At 56.1% G+C, this 18,972-nt stretch overlaps 7 protein-coding genes across 7 annotated transcripts; 3 read left to right on the top strand and 4 right to left on the bottom strand.

Annotated features, from left to right (window-relative positions):
• The first annotated feature begins 1,719 nt into the window (after positions 1 to 1,719).
• On the top strand, positions 1,720 to 4,814 carry IE81DRAFT_61364 (hypothetical protein). Its single transcript, XM_025517475.1, has 4 exons — positions 1,720 to 1,983; positions 2,366 to 2,642; positions 2,753 to 3,050; positions 3,129 to 4,814. The coding sequence occupies exons 1-4, from the start codon at positions 1,906 to 1,908 to the stop codon at positions 4,609 to 4,611; spliced, it is 2,136 nt and encodes a 711-aa protein (XP_025371009.1). The 5' UTR covers positions 1,720 to 1,905; the 3' UTR covers positions 4,612 to 4,814.
• IE81DRAFT_61375 (hypothetical protein) lies at positions 4,805 to 5,652 on the bottom strand. Its single transcript, XM_025517476.1, has 2 exons — positions 5,301 to 5,652; positions 4,805 to 5,197 (listed from the first exon to the last, which is right to left on the bottom strand). The coding sequence occupies exons 1-2, from the start codon at positions 5,570 to 5,572 to the stop codon at positions 4,999 to 5,001; spliced, it is 471 nt and encodes a 156-aa protein (XP_025371008.1). The 5' UTR covers positions 5,573 to 5,652; the 3' UTR covers positions 4,805 to 4,998.
• On the bottom strand, positions 5,514 to 7,263 carry IE81DRAFT_61339 (hypothetical protein). Its single transcript, XM_025517474.1, has one exon. The coding sequence runs from the start codon at positions 7,152 to 7,154 to the stop codon at positions 5,733 to 5,735; it is 1,422 nt and encodes a 473-aa protein (XP_025371007.1). The 5' UTR covers positions 7,155 to 7,263; the 3' UTR covers positions 5,514 to 5,732.
• A 552-nt stretch (positions 7,264 to 7,815) lies between these two features.
• Positions 7,816 to 12,811, bottom strand: IE81DRAFT_322017 (alpha/beta-hydrolase). The gene is made up of 3 exons (XM_025513507.1): positions 11,267 to 12,811; positions 9,400 to 11,197; positions 7,816 to 9,296 (listed from the first exon to the last, which is right to left on the bottom strand). The coding sequence occupies exons 1-3, from the start codon at positions 12,369 to 12,371 to the stop codon at positions 8,018 to 8,020; spliced, it is 4,182 nt and encodes a 1,393-aa protein (XP_025371006.1). The 5' UTR covers positions 12,372 to 12,811; the 3' UTR covers positions 7,816 to 8,017.
• Positions 12,812 to 13,692: 881 nt separating this feature from the next.
• On the top strand, positions 13,693 to 14,594 carry IE81DRAFT_346234 (autophagy protein 16; the record flags this gene model as incomplete). Its single annotated transcript, XM_025516016.1, has 3 exons — positions 13,693 to 13,774; positions 13,868 to 14,039; positions 14,129 to 14,594. 3 exons carry the CDS (start codon positions 13,693 to 13,695, stop codon positions 14,592 to 14,594), a joined length of 720 nt encoding a protein of 239 aa, XP_025371005.1.
• Positions 14,595 to 15,817: 1,223 nt separating this feature from the next.
• Positions 15,818 to 17,083, top strand: IE81DRAFT_322015 (class I glutamine amidotransferase-like protein). Its single transcript, XM_025513506.1, has one exon. The coding sequence runs from the start codon at positions 16,009 to 16,011 to the stop codon at positions 16,870 to 16,872; it is 864 nt and encodes a 287-aa protein (XP_025371004.1). The 5' UTR covers positions 15,818 to 16,008; the 3' UTR covers positions 16,873 to 17,083.
• A 159-nt stretch (positions 17,084 to 17,242) lies between these two features.
• Positions 17,243 to 18,914, bottom strand: IE81DRAFT_288196 (putative rRNA pseudouridine synthase; the record flags this gene model as incomplete). The annotated part of the gene is made up of 4 exons (XM_025511751.1): positions 17,243 to 17,413; positions 17,474 to 17,976; positions 18,052 to 18,709; positions 18,804 to 18,914. The coding sequence occupies 4 exons, from the start codon at positions 18,912 to 18,914 to the stop codon at positions 17,243 to 17,245; spliced, it is 1,443 nt and encodes a 480-aa protein (XP_025371003.1).
• Positions 18,915 to 18,972: the final 58 nt, after the last annotated feature.

The following is an 18,972-nucleotide window of genomic DNA, read 5'->3' as shown; positions in this document are numbered from 1 at the left end:
ATTTCGAGTGTGAGCGAGTGAGGCTTGTCGTTGGCCATCAAAAGAGTCGAGAATCTCGAATGTGCTGCAGGAAACACATTGTAGATGGTGCGGAGTGGCGGAGCTGGATACATGCTGGCATTCTCGATCGAGTCTGACCATCAGACGTGCACCGTACGCCATCATGATGCCAAGCTAGATTCAGAAGAGACATGTCTCTGCTCGACCCGACATCCACATAGCCCTCGAATCTTTGACTCGTGAGTCCGCATGACTACGTGGCATGATGTATTCGTAGGATGAACTTGGAATCGGACTGTGCTGCGCATGAATCGAACCCGCGCAGAGGCAGGGACGAGAGCATCTGAAAGATTTGATACAGAGTCGTGATTTGTCGGCTCCGCTTAATCTCTACCTGGCGGCTGTAAGGTCCTTGCGGGTACGTATACAAAGACTTACACTCTTGACTCGTGACTGCAAAAGAAAAGGGAAGGGACGTCTGACCCTCATCAGGTGCAAAAGATCAACCCTCCGGGATGCGCCAGGACTCAATGCGAAGCGTCATGCACCGGAAGCGAAGATCCTATGCTCAAAGGTTAAACTTCCAGACGGACCTTGATCCCACTGTACTAACCAACCCAAGCATATTATGCACCAAAAAACGCGCGGTACATATACCCATTCATCCATGCATACAGTCTTGATTGCGACAGCGACCTGTTGCACGACTTGTGCGCCCTGGCACGGCACTCGCACTCGTGACTAAATTCCGACAGACTCTCATGGGCGCACGAAGGACAAGCGAGAGAGAGAGCTGGTGAGAGGCATCTCACAGCAGTCGAGTCTCACAGAGTTACGAGTGACAAACGGAGGCGAATGTGAACGAAACAAGAAGGATGAAGCTGCATCAAATGTCCGAACGCCTGACAGGAACGGCCCAGACCTCACACTGACAGGCCTGGATCGACATGTCATCCGGCGGGAGGGCGGACCTTGGACAATCTGACCGTGCAGCAGCAGGCATCGGACTTGTCCAATGGGCCTAGAAGATGCAAGCCGCGACCACAGGTTATGGGTGTGAGGAGAGAGTTGACTTGGACCCTGCATGGGAGCGTGCCCGATTACATGTATCGGGGCTTACAGCACTCGCACTCACGACTCGTAATTCTGACTCTTCACTCCAAAGCGTCGTGCGGACAGCTATATACGCGGGTTGCACATGATCGTGTATGTGTGTGTGTGTGTGGTGTGTATGCAGCATGGCCGCATGCGGAAAGTCGACGTGGTACGCTCACGCCATGCATGCATGCAATCACCAGTCTGAGCTGCGTGCATGACTTGATACTCACACACACACACACATACACACACACAAACAACTATCGATCGCCGGCAACGCAGTTTGAGTATGATCGATTGCGATTCGCACTGCTGCTGACTGTTGCCTATCAAGCGCTTGCGATTCATTGTCTCACTTTCCCGTTCCAGTCTCACTCGAGCTTGCGAGGTGGCGGGAGGAGGCGGCTGGAATCAGCGCAGCAGATTCACAAGTAATCAGCAGCTACGCTCGCATTGGGAGCCGGCAGAGGTCGCAAAGAGATCCGTCAACCTCTAAGCGCTCGCGTGCTGCTTCGTATCGGACTCTGATCTCGCCGCCTTGACCTTTAAAGACTGCTACGAACCAATTTCGAATCGTCCAGAGGCACCCAACCCAACGCGTCGCCCATCATTCCCGTCCTACCACTTCAACCCACGAGCGCCCTCTTTTCCCTTTCCTTGAGCGGCGCTCCCACACCTTCCCTGGCCGCAGCCACCTCAATCTCCTCAACCTCAGCCTCCTTGTCGCTGCACCACACAATCGCATCATCTTCATCGCCTTTGACCTTTCCACCACCTACCACGTACGACAATCTCGTCATCAGCATCATGCAATCCCTCATCCAGTTCGTAGGCAGAAGGTTGCCGGGTTTCCTTAGAGAGGCAGTCATTGGCATTCTGGGACTTGTGAGTAGCCAAAGTCGTGTTTGGCGGGCACGGTGATGGGAGAGATGCAACTTAAAAGATGTGTGCAGGCGGAGGACGTTCGCTGCTGCGGAGCAGCACGACGCTACACCACCTCGGCCTCCCCCTTCACCCGCGCGATTCATGAACGCCGCACATGACACCGCGAATGGACGGCGGGGGTGACCTTTCGGCGGACGAAGAGGCTGCATATATGGGTGTCAGATCTGTTCGTTCCATTCGGCGTATCATGCTGCGCTCGAATTTGGCTCGCAGAGGGTATTCTCGCAGAGGGCGATCTTGGCGGAGCTAGCTTGCGCCTGAAACCTTCACTACACTCACTCACTCTCGCACGCTGACACGACGCCTTTGGCACCCATCACAGGACTGCTACATTACGCTGCTGTACAATGGGGACATTCTAGATCGATATTGTCTCTCCCTGGGCATATCCAAAGCCTTGGGAGCCGGCATCGTCATCTTTGGTTCCATACTCAAGATCCCACAAATCTTCAAGATCGTGAGGAACAGGTCGGCTGCTGGTGTCAGCTTGGGAATGTATGCGCTCGAGGTGTTGGCCTACGACATCAGCCTGGCTTATGCGGTCAGGAGGAGAATACCGTTTAGCACTTATGGAGAGAATGCTAGCTTGACAGTTCAGAGTGAGTCCAGAGAGGCATTGGGCAGCGCAGAGCTCTGCTTCTGATATCTGACTTGCACATGAATGCTGACCGGCTCTTCGTCCGATACTTGCTGCAAATCCGCTCGATAGATATGCTCATCACGCTCCTCATCATGCACTACAAGCCCGCCTCAACGCTGTCCACACGCTCAACATCACACGCCCGTTCACTGCTCCTGGCAGCTTTATCTATGCTCCTCTTGTCCTACGCCCTCTTTACCCCCGCCATCATTTCCGATGCCAACTTGGCCATCCTGCAACTCTTCTCGATTCCCATCAGTCTATTGAGCAAAGTGCCGCAGATCCGGGAGTTGCACTTTAGGAAAAGGACTGGGCAGCTTAGCGCGCTCGTCGTCTTTGCTCAGTTGGCGGGAACCATTGCTAGGGTGTGAGTACTCGTGGGACCATTTCGTCGATCACGCATGTGCTCACCCGATCAGCCCTCTTCCGCCTCGTATGAGCACAGCTTCACGACTCTGACAGAGACATCCGACAAGTTGCTGCTTTGGGGCTTTTCCCTCGCATCCCTCTTCAACGCCTTCATAGCCGCCCAGTACATTTACTACTGGAACGGAAACAGCAGCACAATATACACGCCTCATATGTCAGCCAGGGAGAGGGAACTTAGAAGAATTGCCAATGCTAGAAATGCAGTGGGATTGCATCCGCTATATAAGAAGGTGGATGATGAGGATCATAGGGCGAACTCGCTTTCCAATTCGGGCGCGGCAGGTGGTTGGGCGCAAGGAAGCGCAAGCACCAATGGGTCAGAGGGAGCAGGCACACAAGAAGGGAAAGGGTGGGAAGGTCGAGGTCGACCTGAGCCGCTGGACTTGCAAGGAAACAGCAGCAGCGCAACGTACGGCAACAGTCTGGAGCGAAGGCTCCCTTCCGCAGCTGCAAACGGACTGGGCGCTGGCTTTGAAGAAATCCAAACGTACGGCTCGCCCTCGGCGAAAGGTCTCGGTCGCTCCAACACCATCGGCTCGCGCGCTCACAGTCCAAAGTCGGCCGGAAACAGCAGCGCTTTCTCTCCCACTTCGAAGCGCTACGCACCTCATGCAGGCTCCCCGCTTCGAGGAAGACGCTCGGCGGAAGAGGACGATGGGCCAGCGAACGACGCGCGAACGGGATTTAGAAACGCGTCTGGCGGCACGATTCACACGAATGGCAGACCGCACATGAGTCGTCCAGACTCTCTCAGGCGCGCAATCTCCTATCAACACGCATTTCCCCAGTCGCAGTCGCAGTCGCAGTCTCAAGGCTATGCAGTAGGCGCATCCAACGCCACCTCGACCTACGACCCGACGTCCAACGATGAGTGGCAGCGACACCGCACGGTCTCCAATGATCTGAGAGCTTCACCAGGACCTGGAGGGGGAAGGAGCAGATCGAGACCTTCCACACCTACCAATGCGCACGCCAATCCGGGCAACTTTGGAAGAGTTCCAACCAGTCCTGCACTCGCGTCCTTTCGATCTTTGCCGCATTCTGGCTCGCGCAGCGCTTCGACGGAACGCGGAAGAGTCTCTATGGATGGTTCGCGTCCGGCTTGGTCGTCGAGTGCGGGCGGTGCGAACGCGGCAGGGTACAATGAAGGTGAACAGATGGAGTACCTATTACCCTCTTCCCCCTCTTTGCGCGGAATGGGCGCCATCGACGTCGACTCGGCATACGCGCACGAAGAAGAGGATCGAGGAGGAGATACGTTTTCCATCCGATTGCCCAGCGAGGTGGACACTGGAGGTCTGCTCAGTCCACGATCTTCGAGCGGCAACTTGAGGAGGTTGAAAGCTAGCAGGAGCTGGAACAGTCTTGCTGCTCAGGCTGCGCCCGTCGTTGTTGGGCAAGCTGCAGAGAAGACAGAGGATATGAAGATGGGTCTTGGGTTGGGCCTTGGCCAGGCTGGCCTGCCCAGGGCGCGCGGGTCGGAGAATGTTAGACCTTGAGCTCGCAGCGCTGTGCTCAGAGTCAATGCAACATCGTTCCTTTTCGTTCTTTTTTGAAGAAGCGAGCTTGTCTCTGCTGTGAGGTGTGCCAAGGACCAAATCGATTCGATGAGCTTGCTGAGCTTCTTCTTCGACGTAGGGCAAGTCAATGAGTGCTGCTTGGAGAGGACGTCGCGATGCACCAGGCCAGTGTGCTTCTGTGTGTCCAGTATGGGTGCGCCTTGAAGCGGTCAAGGCTTTCACAACCCAAAGCAAAAGCTCTCGCGAGGCTTGGATCAAGACACTTGCAAACACAGTGGCTGACCTGCACGGCTCGGCTGGCCCTTGAAGAAGCGGCACGCTCAGATGAGGAACGAGGCCAAGGATTGTTAGGCATGCGCTGCTTGATTATGAGACCTCACGTCTATGCCTCATCGCTCCGCGCAGCAATTTTCCATCTTCTTGCACAACGTGAACTACAGCTGCTGGCTGCCGTGTCGCCAATATATCACCTCGCGACCAGCTAGCAAACATGATTTCTCGTGCCAGCAAGACGCGGTCTCGCGAGCTGGCTCCCTCTTGTTCTTCCCCTTTGTGGACAGCTATGCTGTGAGCCGCGACAACACAAAGGTCAGCAAATCGTCCTTTGCAGAGCATAGCACTCGTTCATGCCTAGTCGCACGGCCGACCCGCGCGCTTTGGTGCCTCACTTTTTCCCTTGTACATCGGGCCGTCCCGCCCGCTTGCTTTCCGCTTCTCCATGTGCGTCCGCCTTTTTGTATCTACACCCTTTGGTAGCTTCACCACACAATGATCGGATAGCCATGCACTGCTCCAAGACATTCCATCGCGACACGACTAAAAGGCTGGTCCCTACTTCTTCGCTTTGCAGCCTCAAAGACGCAAGGACGTCCTCCATGCGCGAGCAGAGCCTTCGCTGTGGGCTGTGCGACACGAGTGATGGGTGTTCGATGGATTGCATCGACTTGGATTGCGAGCGTGAATAGAATTGACAACAAGCGATGAGTGCTACCGATCCCGAACGATCGACGAGATCAGGCCACAGCCCGGGTAGAGTAGGAGTACATGCTGCTTGAGATCGTTTGGAGAGCCAGACGAGAAAAGGACACGTGCGATGAGGGTCATCCAGCCAAGCCTCGTTTGCTTGCAGAAGCAGCGCTCATCCAGAGATCGACGACCTCTATTCCTGTTCTAGGTGCCAAAAGTCCATGTATGCATCCATGACACGTTTCGCACCTCTTGCAATCTTCTTGCTTTTGCGCTGCTTTCGCGTCGTCCTGCTGAGCGGCGCTGGAAGAAGGCGCACCGCCGAGAGCGGCATCGGACGAGCGCTCGGTCGGTGTGCGCACAGACTTGCTAGAGCTGGATGTTGATGTGTTAGAGTCCGGCGAGAGCGAGGAGAAATGCGAGTGCGTATGGACACTCGAGCCTTCGGGCCGAGCTTCGGAACGAGACGCCTTGGCAGATTCTGTGTGAGATTTCAAGCATCCCACGCACTGACATCGCGGTCCGCACGAACAAGCGGTCAGCCCTCCCGCAGCCAGACAATGATCTTCTGCTCCTGGTGCTGCCACTGCTGACCACGTGGACATTGCTGGCTCAGCTGGTGATGCAGTCCGATAGCTCGTAGCAGCGTTCTCTCCAGGCGCAAAGGAAGGTGCTACCTCGCCCTTTGCGTCATAGGATCGCGCTCGACCAAACTGGTGTTGGTGAGGTTGGTGTTCGACTGACGGTGAAGGTGTGGTTTTTTGGGTGTTCCCTTCGCTCGCTGGCGACCATTGCGTGGCGAGATCTTCCTTCTGCGTATTTGCGAGTCCATGCTGCCCACATCCACTAGTGAGACAAGCGCAATTGCCGTCGCAGTCACCATCAGCCACTTCTTCGTTCGACACGGGCCTCTTGTCGCTCTTCGAGGCACAGCAGGATGCGGTCGGCGCATCGACGTTGCCAAATGTGGCCGAGAAGGATGTCCGCTCCGGTTGCCGTGGACTACATCGAGAGTCCGCACTCGTCGTTGTAGTTCCTCTGGATCGAGCGCAGCATTTGCAGATGCCACCGGTAAGACAGGCGCAAGGGTTGAGCAGCGAGGCGATGGTGCGTGGCGCTGCTGGCGCGGAGACTGGAAGAGTGGCTGTGCGCGATGCCGATGCTTGACCGGCGGTGGAGGTTGACGCGGAGCAGCAAGACGCCTGCACTTGCTTTGATGTGCTGCCAGGTCGCTCACTGAAGCTCGCCTCCTCCTCTGCCCTGCCTCTCTTCCTTCTCTTCTTGCCACTTGCCGCTCCCTCACCCACACTTTCCGCAACGTGTGACACCCCCGCTCCTTCTGATTCCTCCTTCGCCCCTCCCCTTTCCACGCATCCGCATTTCTGATGCCTTCCACCTTCCAATCTCCTCCGCCTGCAAATCTCGCACTGACTACGAGGTCTACCTCGAGGCTTCAACTGCCTCAATTCGTTCGACGTCGTATGTTGACACGTCTTTGTCCTGTGTCCCTTGATGCACCGCAAGCACGCATGTGGGATCGAGTTGATGAGGAACATCTCCAAAAGTAAGGGGCGATGCGTACGAAGGCTGCAGACCGACTAGAAGGTCGAAACGAAGAAGGTGGAGAGGGGCTCTGCGGGCGATGTCCCTCCGACGGGCACAATCGAGCCACCCCTTGACTCGGCTTTGACTCCTCGCGAGAAAGAGCAACCCAAATCGCGAGCAGTGCCTCGATTCGCACCCTGCGATCTCGTCCGGACGTCGAGCACAAGCGCTATGCTGCAGATCCCCTTCGTAGAAGCGGTGCGTATGTCGAAGCGAGTCGAGACGTAAGGGATGCGCCAGACGAGACGCACGCGTGGTACTCAAGACTGTGCAAGTAGAGTCGTGAGTCGTGAGCTTGAGCAGGTCTACTTGCGCTCTCGGCGCCTTTTCGCGCGCCGGGCCTGACCGCGCTTTCTTTCCACAGCCTCGCGCTCCACGCCATCCACACCGTACAGCCATCGTGCGGTCCAGACGCGCTGATCACGCAAGCGCACGCACGCGCGCAACTTTTGGCGCCACACCCGCCTGGCGTCGGTCGGAGTGTTTCTTTTTCCTGCAGCGCAGTCTGGAGTCAGAAGCAAATCACGTGATTCGAGTGTCATTGGCACACATACAAGATTCGTGACTCTCTTGACAAGGGCATTCAAGAGTCTTTCGATATATCGAATTGCACACAAATCGTGAAACCAATTGCAGTAGTAGAAAGAACAACAGAGGAAATGTCTTGCACAGTGTTCAGGTGAGTCTAGTCCGGGTCTGTACGTAAAGAGTCGTGAGAATGGGCGCAGAAGAGAAGCAATAGCAGCGTTTCTGCTTTGCAGGGAAGGTTGACATTGCGATCTACAGCGAGAAAGCTAAGGGAAGCCACAGACCCTTACCACCAAACATCCGCCTTCGATTTCTTTTTTGGCGTAGAGCGAATTGTAGAAGCATCAAGTTCACCCTGCAACTCCACCGCATCCTCTGACCGCGCATTCTCTTGCTGCTCGGACAAAAGCGATGGCTGGGCAAGGTCCGCGCTGCTCTTCCATGCCGACGTCGAAGCGGAAGAGCTGGGCCCGCGAGCATGTCCAACCGTTTCGCTCTCCTCATCGCTAAAAGCTCCGGCCGGACTATCGATCGGGGAGAAGACCTCCTCTGCCGAGTCGACCTCCATTCCGCTTTGCTCTCCTTCCGAGGGCGGGGACTGTGTCCTGCCATGTGTAGCAGCGCGCGTATTCAGTCTGAGATCTTGACGCGCAGCAGGATTGGTGGTGCCCGATGCAGGGGCATAGAGAGAGTGTTGCGCACTCGACGCCGGAGGCCCACCTTGAAACCCATCGCTCATCACGCTTCCCGACAGTACCGAATCCTCCTCAGCGATGTCTGACAGACCTTCCGGCTCCACCGGATGGTGTGTGATGCGCGCCATTCTCGGGTCTCTATTGGGATCGTGCAGGCCCAAGGTGGTCGAATGCATTCTCGGTTGGGAGTAGTGGGACAGACCAAAGTAGCTCGGATTCAGGTCTTCGGGGAGGGCAGCGGCGCCTGTTGAGCTGGAGCTCGCCATCCAAGCATTGACAGGAGCAGCAGAGGCCACTACACTGCTCCTTAAGCCGCTGTCGGAAGGACGAGACAAGTGGACAGGCATGAGATAGACGTCTCCGGAGCCACCTTGCGCCGCGTCGCGAGATCTTCCAGGTCCAGTCTGCAACCCGGAAGAAAGGTCAGATCCTTCCTCTTCCTCATCCTCGCGAGACTCTCCGTGTCCATTCCCGTCGTCGCCTTCCATTGAGTCTTCGTCTAGACCTCCGTCCGACTGGGAGTTGGAGTTGTCCTCCGAAGAGTACAACAAACCCTCGCCCGTGTCGCTGGGCATTGAGCCAGGCGAGTACAACGGAATGCCAGTGACGGGGTCGACATCCGTCGCAGCTTGCAGATCCACGTCAGCATCAGTATTAGCTGGCACACTCATCGACGCAAGAGATTGGGCCAAGCTGGGCTTCTCTGATGAAGCTAGCCGCACTGATTCATGACTGGATGCTGGACTTCCTAGGTGCAAAGCCAGACCTTGTCCTTCGGGAGCCACTGGCGTCTTTGGCGACGGGTTTGCTATGAACTGCGCAAGCAGGTCGAGTCCTCGCTCGCGTTCTGCATGAGATGAAGCAAGGTACCTATGCAGAAGGACGAGGACATGAGGATGAGTGTCCTTCGAACAGCGTCGGTCCGCAGACAATCGGGTCCCACAGGGGCCTCGTTCAGAGCCAAGCTACTCACATGTTTACAAACGGCCAGGCATGCACACCGCCCGCTCCGCGCTCAATGTGGCTTTGCACTGCGCGCTCAGCTTGCAATCGAGCAATGTCCATCGCGCTTCCGGGCGCCAAATCCGCAGTGTCTGCTAGTCCAGTCTGCTTGAAGACTGGGCTCAGCTCGTCTTTGTCCTGGTCAGGCGCCTGCGGAACAACGCTAGCTTGATCCGCATGACTGCTCGCATACCCATCCCGGACCCTCGATACCCACTCCTGGATATCATAAGCCAGCGTCTCGTGTTTGCCCCACGTGACGTACATGCCTCCCTCCAGAGGCGGTACGAGCGTCCAGTCGGCCTTGGCAGGAGAGATGAGCGGATTATTTTCGAGGAGATCGCGCGCTTCTGGATGTATGAAGGCGCTCTTGGGGTCGTCCATACGTCGCGAAAGGTCCTGCGAACTCGTGACAATGTCGCAAGACCTCTCATCCGCTGGAAAGAGAGGGTCAAGTCCGCTGCCCTCTGGATCGTCATGGATGCCAATGGTCGGCTCGGTAGAATGAGGTGCCTGTCCGTTCGCTGCGCCTATCAACACGAACAAAGGCTCACTCAGCATCGTGTGCAACAAGCGTGAGAGTGCGACGATGGGCGTTGCAAGTGTGCTGACGAGGCTGTGCTGGGCAGCTGGACCATTTTTGGGCATTTTCCTTCTTGAATGTCCCCCGCCGTTGCCTCGCTTGGAGTCGGGCGAGCTGCCAGAACTAGAAGTTCGCCGTGCAGATGTCGGCTGTCCAATCCGCTGACCGAAAGTGGACAGTCGCGCAACGTAGCCAAGTGGACCAGCGACCCTCCTGGGTCTGTCCAGCGCGCCTGTGTATACTTGGGCAAAGTGTTGCAGGGCGTGCGAAGTAACGTAGTCCCAGTGGAAGCCCTTCACTTGGCGTCGACGTTGGACGTCAGCGGAGAGCGCTAGACTTGAGTGGGGACGAAGGTCGGTCCACGGGCTGATCAACAGCGCCTTGCCGGGCAGAGGTAGCTGCGTCCAGTCTCTCTCATTCAGCCTCTCTTCTTTGACTGCTCCGCTCAAGACGAGCAACAGACTCATGGCCAAATTGCCTCCCGCAGAATCTCCAGCGATGCAAATCCGGCTCGCGTCCTGACCCTCCTTTTCGATGAGGTGAGCGTAACACCTGAGGCATTGAAGGAGTTGAACGGGAAAGAGCGACGTGGGAGACAGCGAGTACTCCACAGCAACAACCCTCGCTTCATGATCGCTCGTCGAATTAGCTGTCTCCAACGCGGAAAGCTTGTTTCTGAGACGTATCAGCGCCTCTGCATAAAATGCCACGCTGCCTAGGGAGAAGCCGCCGCCGTGGAGATAGAAAAGTGTGGTTGGCGATGCGCCCGCGTTCAACTTTTGTGGACTGCTCGCTTGAGGTCGTGTGGAGAATTCAAAAGCTTTGAATCCAGGTGCTGCCAGCCTTCTCCGGCTATGACTGCTGAAACTTTCTCCCTCTCGCTGCGCCTTCTCTTTCCCATTCCTCGACGCCTTGCTTGGTGACGATTGCAGCCCAGCATCGAACGCTCTGACCAGATCCGCGCTGCCTCCTCCGGTCCTCCAGTATACGAAAGGTCCGATAGTCTGCTCGGCAAACAAGATCCTAGGAAAGAGGTGAGGGAAGCAGCCGCACATGAATCGGACAAGCAGCAGCATGGTATGGTGAAAAGCCGACAACTTCGCTGGGCGGTCACCGGGACGTATCGCATCGCCAGCGTCGGGATTCAAAGTCCGCCTGCGCGCCAAGTTTCGTGGCAGCTTAAAGACTAGACAAGGGGCATGCGAGGCTGTTGAGCGTGGGTCCTCAGCTGAAATTTCTGGCTCAAGACACTCACAAAGATATACGATGCCGAGGCAGACAACGTCTCCGAGCTCGGCAATGGAACAAGTTCTGAGCAGGTTGAGTCCATACACTAGAGCGATGAAGATGCAGTCTGTGAAGTAGAGACCACCGATGAAGGTGGGAGGGCTAGAAGCTGTCAGGGCGCTGGCGCTTGTTGTCGAGTCTTGATTCGTGCTGGAAGACCACGCGCTACGAGAATCTGCACCAAGGCTGGGCACGTCATTACCTGCAGAACTCAAAACAAGTCGGATCTGTCGCTTCAGCTCCTCGTCCTCTGCGCTCCTTCTCGGCGTGTCGCGCGTCGAGCTTGAAGATGATGTTGGAGGTACAGAAGGGCTTGCGGACGTGGGTAATCTCACGGACAACCTCGGGCCGCGTTGTCCGCTCTCCAGTCCTAGCCTTTGAGCTGTGCGAGAGGGTCCAGCTGGCGTTTGGCCATGGCTCGTTGCAGGTGCACGGTGTCTGGACCCAACGCTTTGCAGTGGGGGCGCAGCAAAAGCTGAGCCGATCGCAGGAGAAGCTTGGAGTGTCGTAGCGATCGGGTTCGACGAGCCGCTGACTCCAACAGCAACCCGTCTCCTCTCCATCTGCCCTTTGGATCTTTGCCGAGGGTTGTTTGGGCGCCCCTCTGGTGCCTTGCCCTTTTGCGAGGCTGCCAGCGACTGGTCGCTTCCCGTCAGGTCTGCTTCTTTGTGACCTTTGCCCGCAGTGCTAGAGACCGAGCTTCCGAGGCCGAGAGACATGGCGCCACTCAGGGCCGCTAGCGATCGACTGGTGAGCGTGGATGACGTGGATGGAGTTGTAGACGAAGATGTTGAAGATCCTACTTGATCTGAACCATGTCCTGCAGTCGCTTGCAACGCCCCAGTAGAATCTGTCTGCCCTCTCTCCTCCACAAACGGTAAAGGTTTACCCAGTGTAATTGTGGTGCTGCTGCTCACGCTCGAAGCTGGAGAAGGTGGCGCAGAGGCTGCATGGGTGCCTTCAGCATCTGGCGATGCAGCAGCGAGCTGCGTCTGTGGCTGTGGCGGGGAAGAGAAGCTGACTCGACTGCGAGGTCGACCTCTCTCTGGTGGTGCCGCTGCGTTGCCCGACATCGTGTGTGCTGTTCAAGGTGTCACCTTGCGCATGTCAAATTGCCTGCTCAAGATGCTGCACCCTGTCAGCTAAGCCGAGTGTGCAATCAAGAATGTGCACTCGCCGCTTGGACAGCGCGTATTGAAAGCGCCACACGCGGATTGGGCTTCAGCGGTGACAAAATCGGGGGTTCGAAGATCGACTGCGGCGGGGCGGCGTGGCAGCCTACTCGCTGGTGTAGAGAGAGTGAGGGTGAGCGCGAGAGGCGTGGTGAGTATTGGAGTGGGCGTTTGTTTACCCATCGAGGTAGAGACGCATAGCTGATGATCAAGTTGATGATGGTTGGAAAGCTCGAAGGCGTGCAGCAGATGGTGCGCGGATGCATGTGTGCGCGCTCGGTCATGCAGCGCGGGGCCACATTTCAAGCTTTCGATTCAAGATTGGTGATTGTTGATGTTCAAGACTTGTTACTGTGATTCACATGAATTTGAAGATCTTTGTGACTCATTTATATTTAGAGCCACAGGTGAGGCGAGGCGAGGCCGGTCGGACTCGGCGCGGACGAGCGAGCAGGCTGCTGTGCACCGCTCTCGACGCGCTGAATGCGTGCTTGTGCTTTCACAAGACAGGTCCATGAGCACATCTTGAAGAATGTCTCAGCTCGCGCCCGCCGTTGTTACAATTAGGCAAGCGAGGAGGCAAGCCAAGTCTGCACGCGCGGTGCCGGCACACGTCGACTGATGAGACTCACGACTCGACCTCGATCTTGACTCGTGACCGACAGGGCAGCGCTTTCAAAAGTTCGAAACTTGCCCTCGAGCCCCTCCCATGGGCACCGGGGGAAAAGGTCTGTTGTGTATCGGTGTGCTTATTCTCGGTTCGAACGCCATGATGCGCATGCATGTGAGGCGCGTGCGTGGGAATCGCGAATCTCCCCCCCGCCCCCGATCTTAATCACGTGAGTCTGCAGGTGCCGTGGTTGCTGTGGGTGCGCGTGCTAATCTTACGCGTGACTCGTGACTCTCGACTCATCAGACCTCTTGATCAATTGTGCTTGCCGAGTCCAGATCAGATCTGCACTCGCTCTTTCATTCTCTCCTCACCTCCCCTGACCTTTGCCCACTTGACTCGCTGGGACACCAAGGCCCGTTTACTCGCAACTCATCACTGTCGGCGGATATTCCATCGCATACAAGCATCTAATCACCCATCATTTGTCGATCTCACGTCCACCCTCTCCCTTTCAGACTCGCGCTGCACAGCCAGCGAGAGCGCATGTCTACTCACCTTCTCTCACCTACAGCAGGAGCAACCTCGCTTGGGGCGAGCAAGCACGGCAGCATGTCCTGGAGTCAGCTGATAGGCCTACGTCTTCAAGAAAGGGATGCCAGAGAATCAGCGCTGGATGGTGTAGTAGCCGATTGTGAGTCGAGCGGAGATAGAGGCTCGTCCTGCTCCTCTACACAGCTCGCCTTCCATTCAGCGTGTTCATCCTCTCATCCAATCTTTGTTGCAGTTCAACAGCTGTCGCGCTATGCTGCCAGTCTCAGAGCCAAAGCTTCAAGGAGTGGCACAAGCGGGATCGCCGTGGCCGCTGCCCCTACCCCGCCGCCAGTATCTCAGCCGCCCATCACCAGCGCTCTCAAATCCCCTTTCGCAGCAGAAGCTGCTCGCGGCTCCGCCGAAGAGTGAGTCGAAAGGCGAGCGGATGGATGTGAGGACCGCCTTGGCCAGGGGCTGACGCCAGATGACGCGGCTGCACTACGCTACCTCTCAGGCTCTCGCAGCAGTTGCAACAAGCGCGCACAGAGCTAACAGAGATGTACAAGACGCAATCCGCCAACGCTCAGCGCCTCTTGACCCTCACAGATCTTCTGAGCAGCAAGGAAGCCTCTTACGGCGAGTCCACATTGGCGGTGGAGCAGCTCAACAGGGAGTTGGATCGATCGCGTCGAAGCGAAAAAGATCTTCAAGATGCCATGGTGGAAAAGAGCAAATTGGTAGAAATGCTTCAAGACGAGTTGACGGGATTGACGTTGGAATTGAACCAGATCGAGATTAGAAACGAGGATCTGAAGAGGGACAATGCGAACTTGTTGCAGAGGTGGTTGGATAGGATGAACGACGAGGTGGATAGGATGAACACGAGCACGGAACGGGAACTCAGCAGTGCCAGCAAAGATGAGGTGCTGGATGCACAGACCGGCGATGCTCTCAAAGACGCTCTCCGCGACTCAGCCTGAGGCATTTGATCATATTCAACGCCTGCTGGCGAGGAGTTGGCACGCCTGTGTCCTCTCATGAGGCACTTCACACCGCGCTGAGCACATCTCCATCTGTCGAATCTGCTCGGCCATGGAATCATTCGGTGATCAGATCTCCGTCAAACAACATAAAGCAAGCGGCAGAAGCACAGAGGCAGAAGCATGGCTCAATCTCACCTTGCTGTCCTTTCATGCGCTCGAAGGCCATCGCTCTGCCTACGAGGCTTCATGCTCAGACCTAGCCCTATCCTGCAGTCCAATCCTGTCGTGTGGTCATTCGATCGCAATTTGGCAAGCCATTGGAGGAACTTGAAGCACTGGGCTCTTGCCAACCCACATGAATCCAACAGGGACTATAGCCTGCTACTACACCCCCCTCTTCCCGATAGTCAATCAGAATATACCCCCGCGTTTGCCTAGCTTTTGATTAAGCCGCTTCGTGATCCCACTCGGCTTGCACCACGCTTAATATGGCGCAGTCCGCAGTCCACCTAGCAGCTATCTGTTGACACTGCGTCAATCACCGCTACGCAAGCGTGATTGTAGACCCTGCTCGTTTCACGTCAGAAGGCGCAAATGACACTTTCGAAACCACAACTTGCGACTCAAGACTTGCAATTGCATGGTGCTGATTCATGGCATGCATCTCCCGGCCGGACACGGCCGCGACGCGGAGAAACCGCTCGCAAGAGGCTAGCTTGGCTGAAGAACGCGCGCATGCATGCATGCGTGGTCTGCGATCGGCGCGCCCAGCAAGGCTCTAAACGGAATTAACCGTGAGTGACGTGCATGGCTTGCGTGTGTTCAAGTCAGAAGTCAGCAAGAAGAGACACACGACTGCTGCCACACAGCAAACAATTCGCCGTCGTGGTCTTACTCGCAGAGTACTCGCGCATTCACTGGGCACGTGTACCCCCCGCTTGAGCACGGGGCTATGGTGGTGAGGTGTGGACAGGCTTGCATGATCGACGTCAGCAGTGGTCAAGCGAGCCATGCACACGCTACGCGGATTTGTGACAATTTGAATGCCAAAGTCGTGAGTCTCGGTCACGAATGTATGCGCGAACGCGTTTGATTTGGTAAGGGTCTTGGCATGTCTTGGAAGAGGGCGCGATGCGGCGAAGCTAGAGGACAATTCACGATTGGTATGTCGCAAAGCGGCGCGCACGATGAAGGTGAGGAAGGACACTTTGTTCCGTCCAGTTTCTTTTGGGGGATGCTGCCGGGCAGCAAAGGCCAGTCGTGTGATCCTTATATGAAGAGATCCGCGATTGATGCCAATTAGCACTTCTTGATTGTTCCGCTCCAGGTCTCCTCGCCCAATACCATCTCATCTTGCTCGTATACCTCACAAAAGTATAGCACCACTTACCCCCCTTCCCAATTCTTCATCATGACCAGCTCTGCAACATCCTCTGATACGCTCCGCATGCTCGTCTTGGAGACGGATGATCCGCATCCCAAAACCTTGTCCGAGCGAGGCTCCTTCGGTCAAATTTTCCACGACCTATTCGAATCCGCCGGATCTTCGCATTCCCCCCATCCGCTCAAGATCGAGACGAGCATGCACTTTGTGGTGGACGATGCGGGTGAGGGCAAATTTGGACGTGTGCCGAGGTACGAAGAGATAGGGGAGGATGTGGGGGCAATCTTGATCAGTGGAAGCATGTACGATGCGCACGGCGACGACGAGTGGATCTTGCAGCTCTTGCAGCTCCTCCAACATCTCTGGTCTCGTCGACCTTTGCTCAAATTCTCGGGCGTATGCTTTGGTCATCAATTGCTCAATCGCATGTTGGGATGCCAAGTGCGACAACATGCGGGTCAAAAGTGGGAGCTGAGCCATACGGAGATGAACCTGACGCCCATCGGCAAGAAGCTCTTTAGGACGGATGAAGATACACTGGCACTGCATCAGATGCATCAGGATCAAGTCGTCGATGCTCCTACACCCGAAACTTCCAATGGGCTGCTAGAGCCCGGCACGAGGGTGCATATTTGGGCTTCTTCCCAACACACCAAAGTGCAAGGAGTCTATATCAGAGACAGGCTCTTCACATCTCAAGGCCATCTTGGATTCGACGATACCATGGTGCACCGGCAAATCCAGCTTCGCAAGGAAGCCGGCAGCATCGACGAGTCGGACAAGATGGAAGTTGCACAAGCTAGGGAAAAGGCTCATCTGGAACACGATGGCGTCGTCGTTGCTGCTGCGATTCTGCGATTCTTCCACGGCGAGGACCATGACGTCGAGTGAGGCGCTCCTGCGCACAGACCCTGGGTGACATGTGTGGCAGCCGGACCACTTCTTTGGCCTGTAACTTTCCATCAGCAGCGCGCATCGCCGCCTGAGTCTGCACTGTGCTTCCAGTGCGATGCTTTCACGCGCTTTTCAAAGACGCATCGCGATGAGATGAGGAGCCAAAAGAGAGATGACGGAGGGCTACTGAAATGAGATGATTACCAGTACACGACCGGAGGGACAGCGTGAAACACAACTACTCGTTATCCTTGTCCTTCTTCCTCTTCTTCTTTTCCGATTTAGAAGTCTGCGGCGAAGAGGGCACGTATAAGGTCGAGTGTCTTTCTGCTGCTAGAGCCAGCATGTTGCGCCAAGTCAAGGTCCCTTAGTCGATACTCACCTCTGCTCCACCTGCGGCTGCAGCAGCAGCAGCCTCAGCCGCTTTCCTCTCCTTCTTTTCCTTCTTCCTCCTTTTGCGCTCCTCCTCCGTCTCTCCAGCATCCGCTCCTGCACTGCTCTCCATCGTCACATCACCAACGGCCTCGTCATCCTGCTTCTTGCGCTTGCTGCCAGCAGTTGAGGACATGTTCGTTGGTTGTGTCTCAGCAGCACTGACAGCACCTGCAGCTGCCCCAGCAGCAGCAGCGGCCGCACCAGACGCAGCAGGGTTCGCGACATTCTCTCCACCATTGGCAGCGTAGTCCACGTATGCCGCCTTCCACGTCGCGGGAGTCTTTTCATTTTCCTTTCCGTACTTGTCCAATTGACCCCCTTTGATCATCTTTTTCTTTTCCTGCGCCTTAGGACCCAATCCCCATCTCCTCGGATATGTGTCGCGCTCCATGATGCACCTCTTGACTTTGGCTACGATTCCGTGATCCACCGTTGCGAGATCCGCTGTGGACATTTGAGCGATAGCAATGGCAATAGCTTCTCCTTTTGTGGTCATGAGCACAACCTCTTCCGCCACTTCGATCGCCGACTCGTACCGCAACAAACCGGGAATCATCAGCTTGGCACCGTAGCATACTGCGTTGACTGCGCTGTCTTTCACCACGATGCGCTTGTATCCTACCAACAATGATTCCAACGGCCGAATCACTCTTCTCAAATACGACTCTGCGTGAAGACGAATGACAAAAGACTAGGATAGTGAATACGCGATCCAGCTTCTGATGCACGCGCACCACTCACCATCGCGCTGATTGTCGTACAGCCACTGAGCATCCAACAAGTCGTGCATGGTGACAATGTTGTCGTTTTCGCTCAGCGCACCGCTCCTCACACGCCGCAATTCCTGCATGTGACCGCCGACACCAAGAAGCAAGCCAAGATGTACGCAGAGCGTTCTGATGTAAGTTCCCGCTTCGCAAGAGACCCAGAAGACTGCGAGATGCCTGTCATTATCGAATTCCAGCAGCTTCGTCTCGTAGATGGTTCTGATACGCAGCTGGCGCTTGACAGCGCTGATGAGAGGCGGACGTTGAAAGAGGGCGCCGGTAAGAGTGTCGAGGGCTCTGGGCAGCTTCTTGACGTCTTGCAGCTTGTCGTGCAGCCTGAGCACAGCGACATACTCTTTACCTGCGGATTGTTGCGACTTGACCAGCCTGGTAGCTCGATCTATGCACACGATCAGACAGCCCGTAACTTTTGGATCCAGTGTACCGCTGTGACCCGTCTTTTCCACCCTGAGCATGCGACGGATCCATGCTACGACTTCGTGGGATGATGGATTGGAAGGCTTGTCGAGGTTGATGACGCCTGATTTGATGTAGCTGCTCAGATCGCGCTTCAATGGCGAGCATCCGTGGGGAATGGGGGTGAAGTGGGATGATCTGACGAGCAACTTGTCCTGCGAGCGTGTTCAAGGAGAGGAGGCACACGGACGAGAGCGTCAGTGAGAAGCGCAGCTCCGCGCATGCGCGGGCACGGGCGCCATGACTCACATAATTCTTGAGTAGCAAGGGCCAGTCTGCAGTGCTCAGTTTGGAGCCTGTGCTCTCGGGTGCGATGACGAAGTCGCCGGCCTGCTGAGCCGCTGCGACGCCACTGCTCATCGTGTGTATAGTTCAGGAGGCGCAAGTTGGGAGAGGCGATTGTGCTCGTCCGGAAGTT

The sequence above is a fragment of the Ceraceosorus guamensis genome (genome assembly GCF_003144195.1).
Source record: "Ceraceosorus guamensis strain MCA 4658 unplaced genomic scaffold IE81scaffold_16, whole genome shotgun sequence".
NCBI classification, from domain to species: Eukaryota; Fungi; Basidiomycota; class Exobasidiomycetes; order Ceraceosorales; family Ceraceosoraceae; genus Ceraceosorus; species Ceraceosorus guamensis.
Note: the sequence above shows the minus strand (reverse complement) of the source record. Positions and strands in the feature narration are given on the sequence as shown.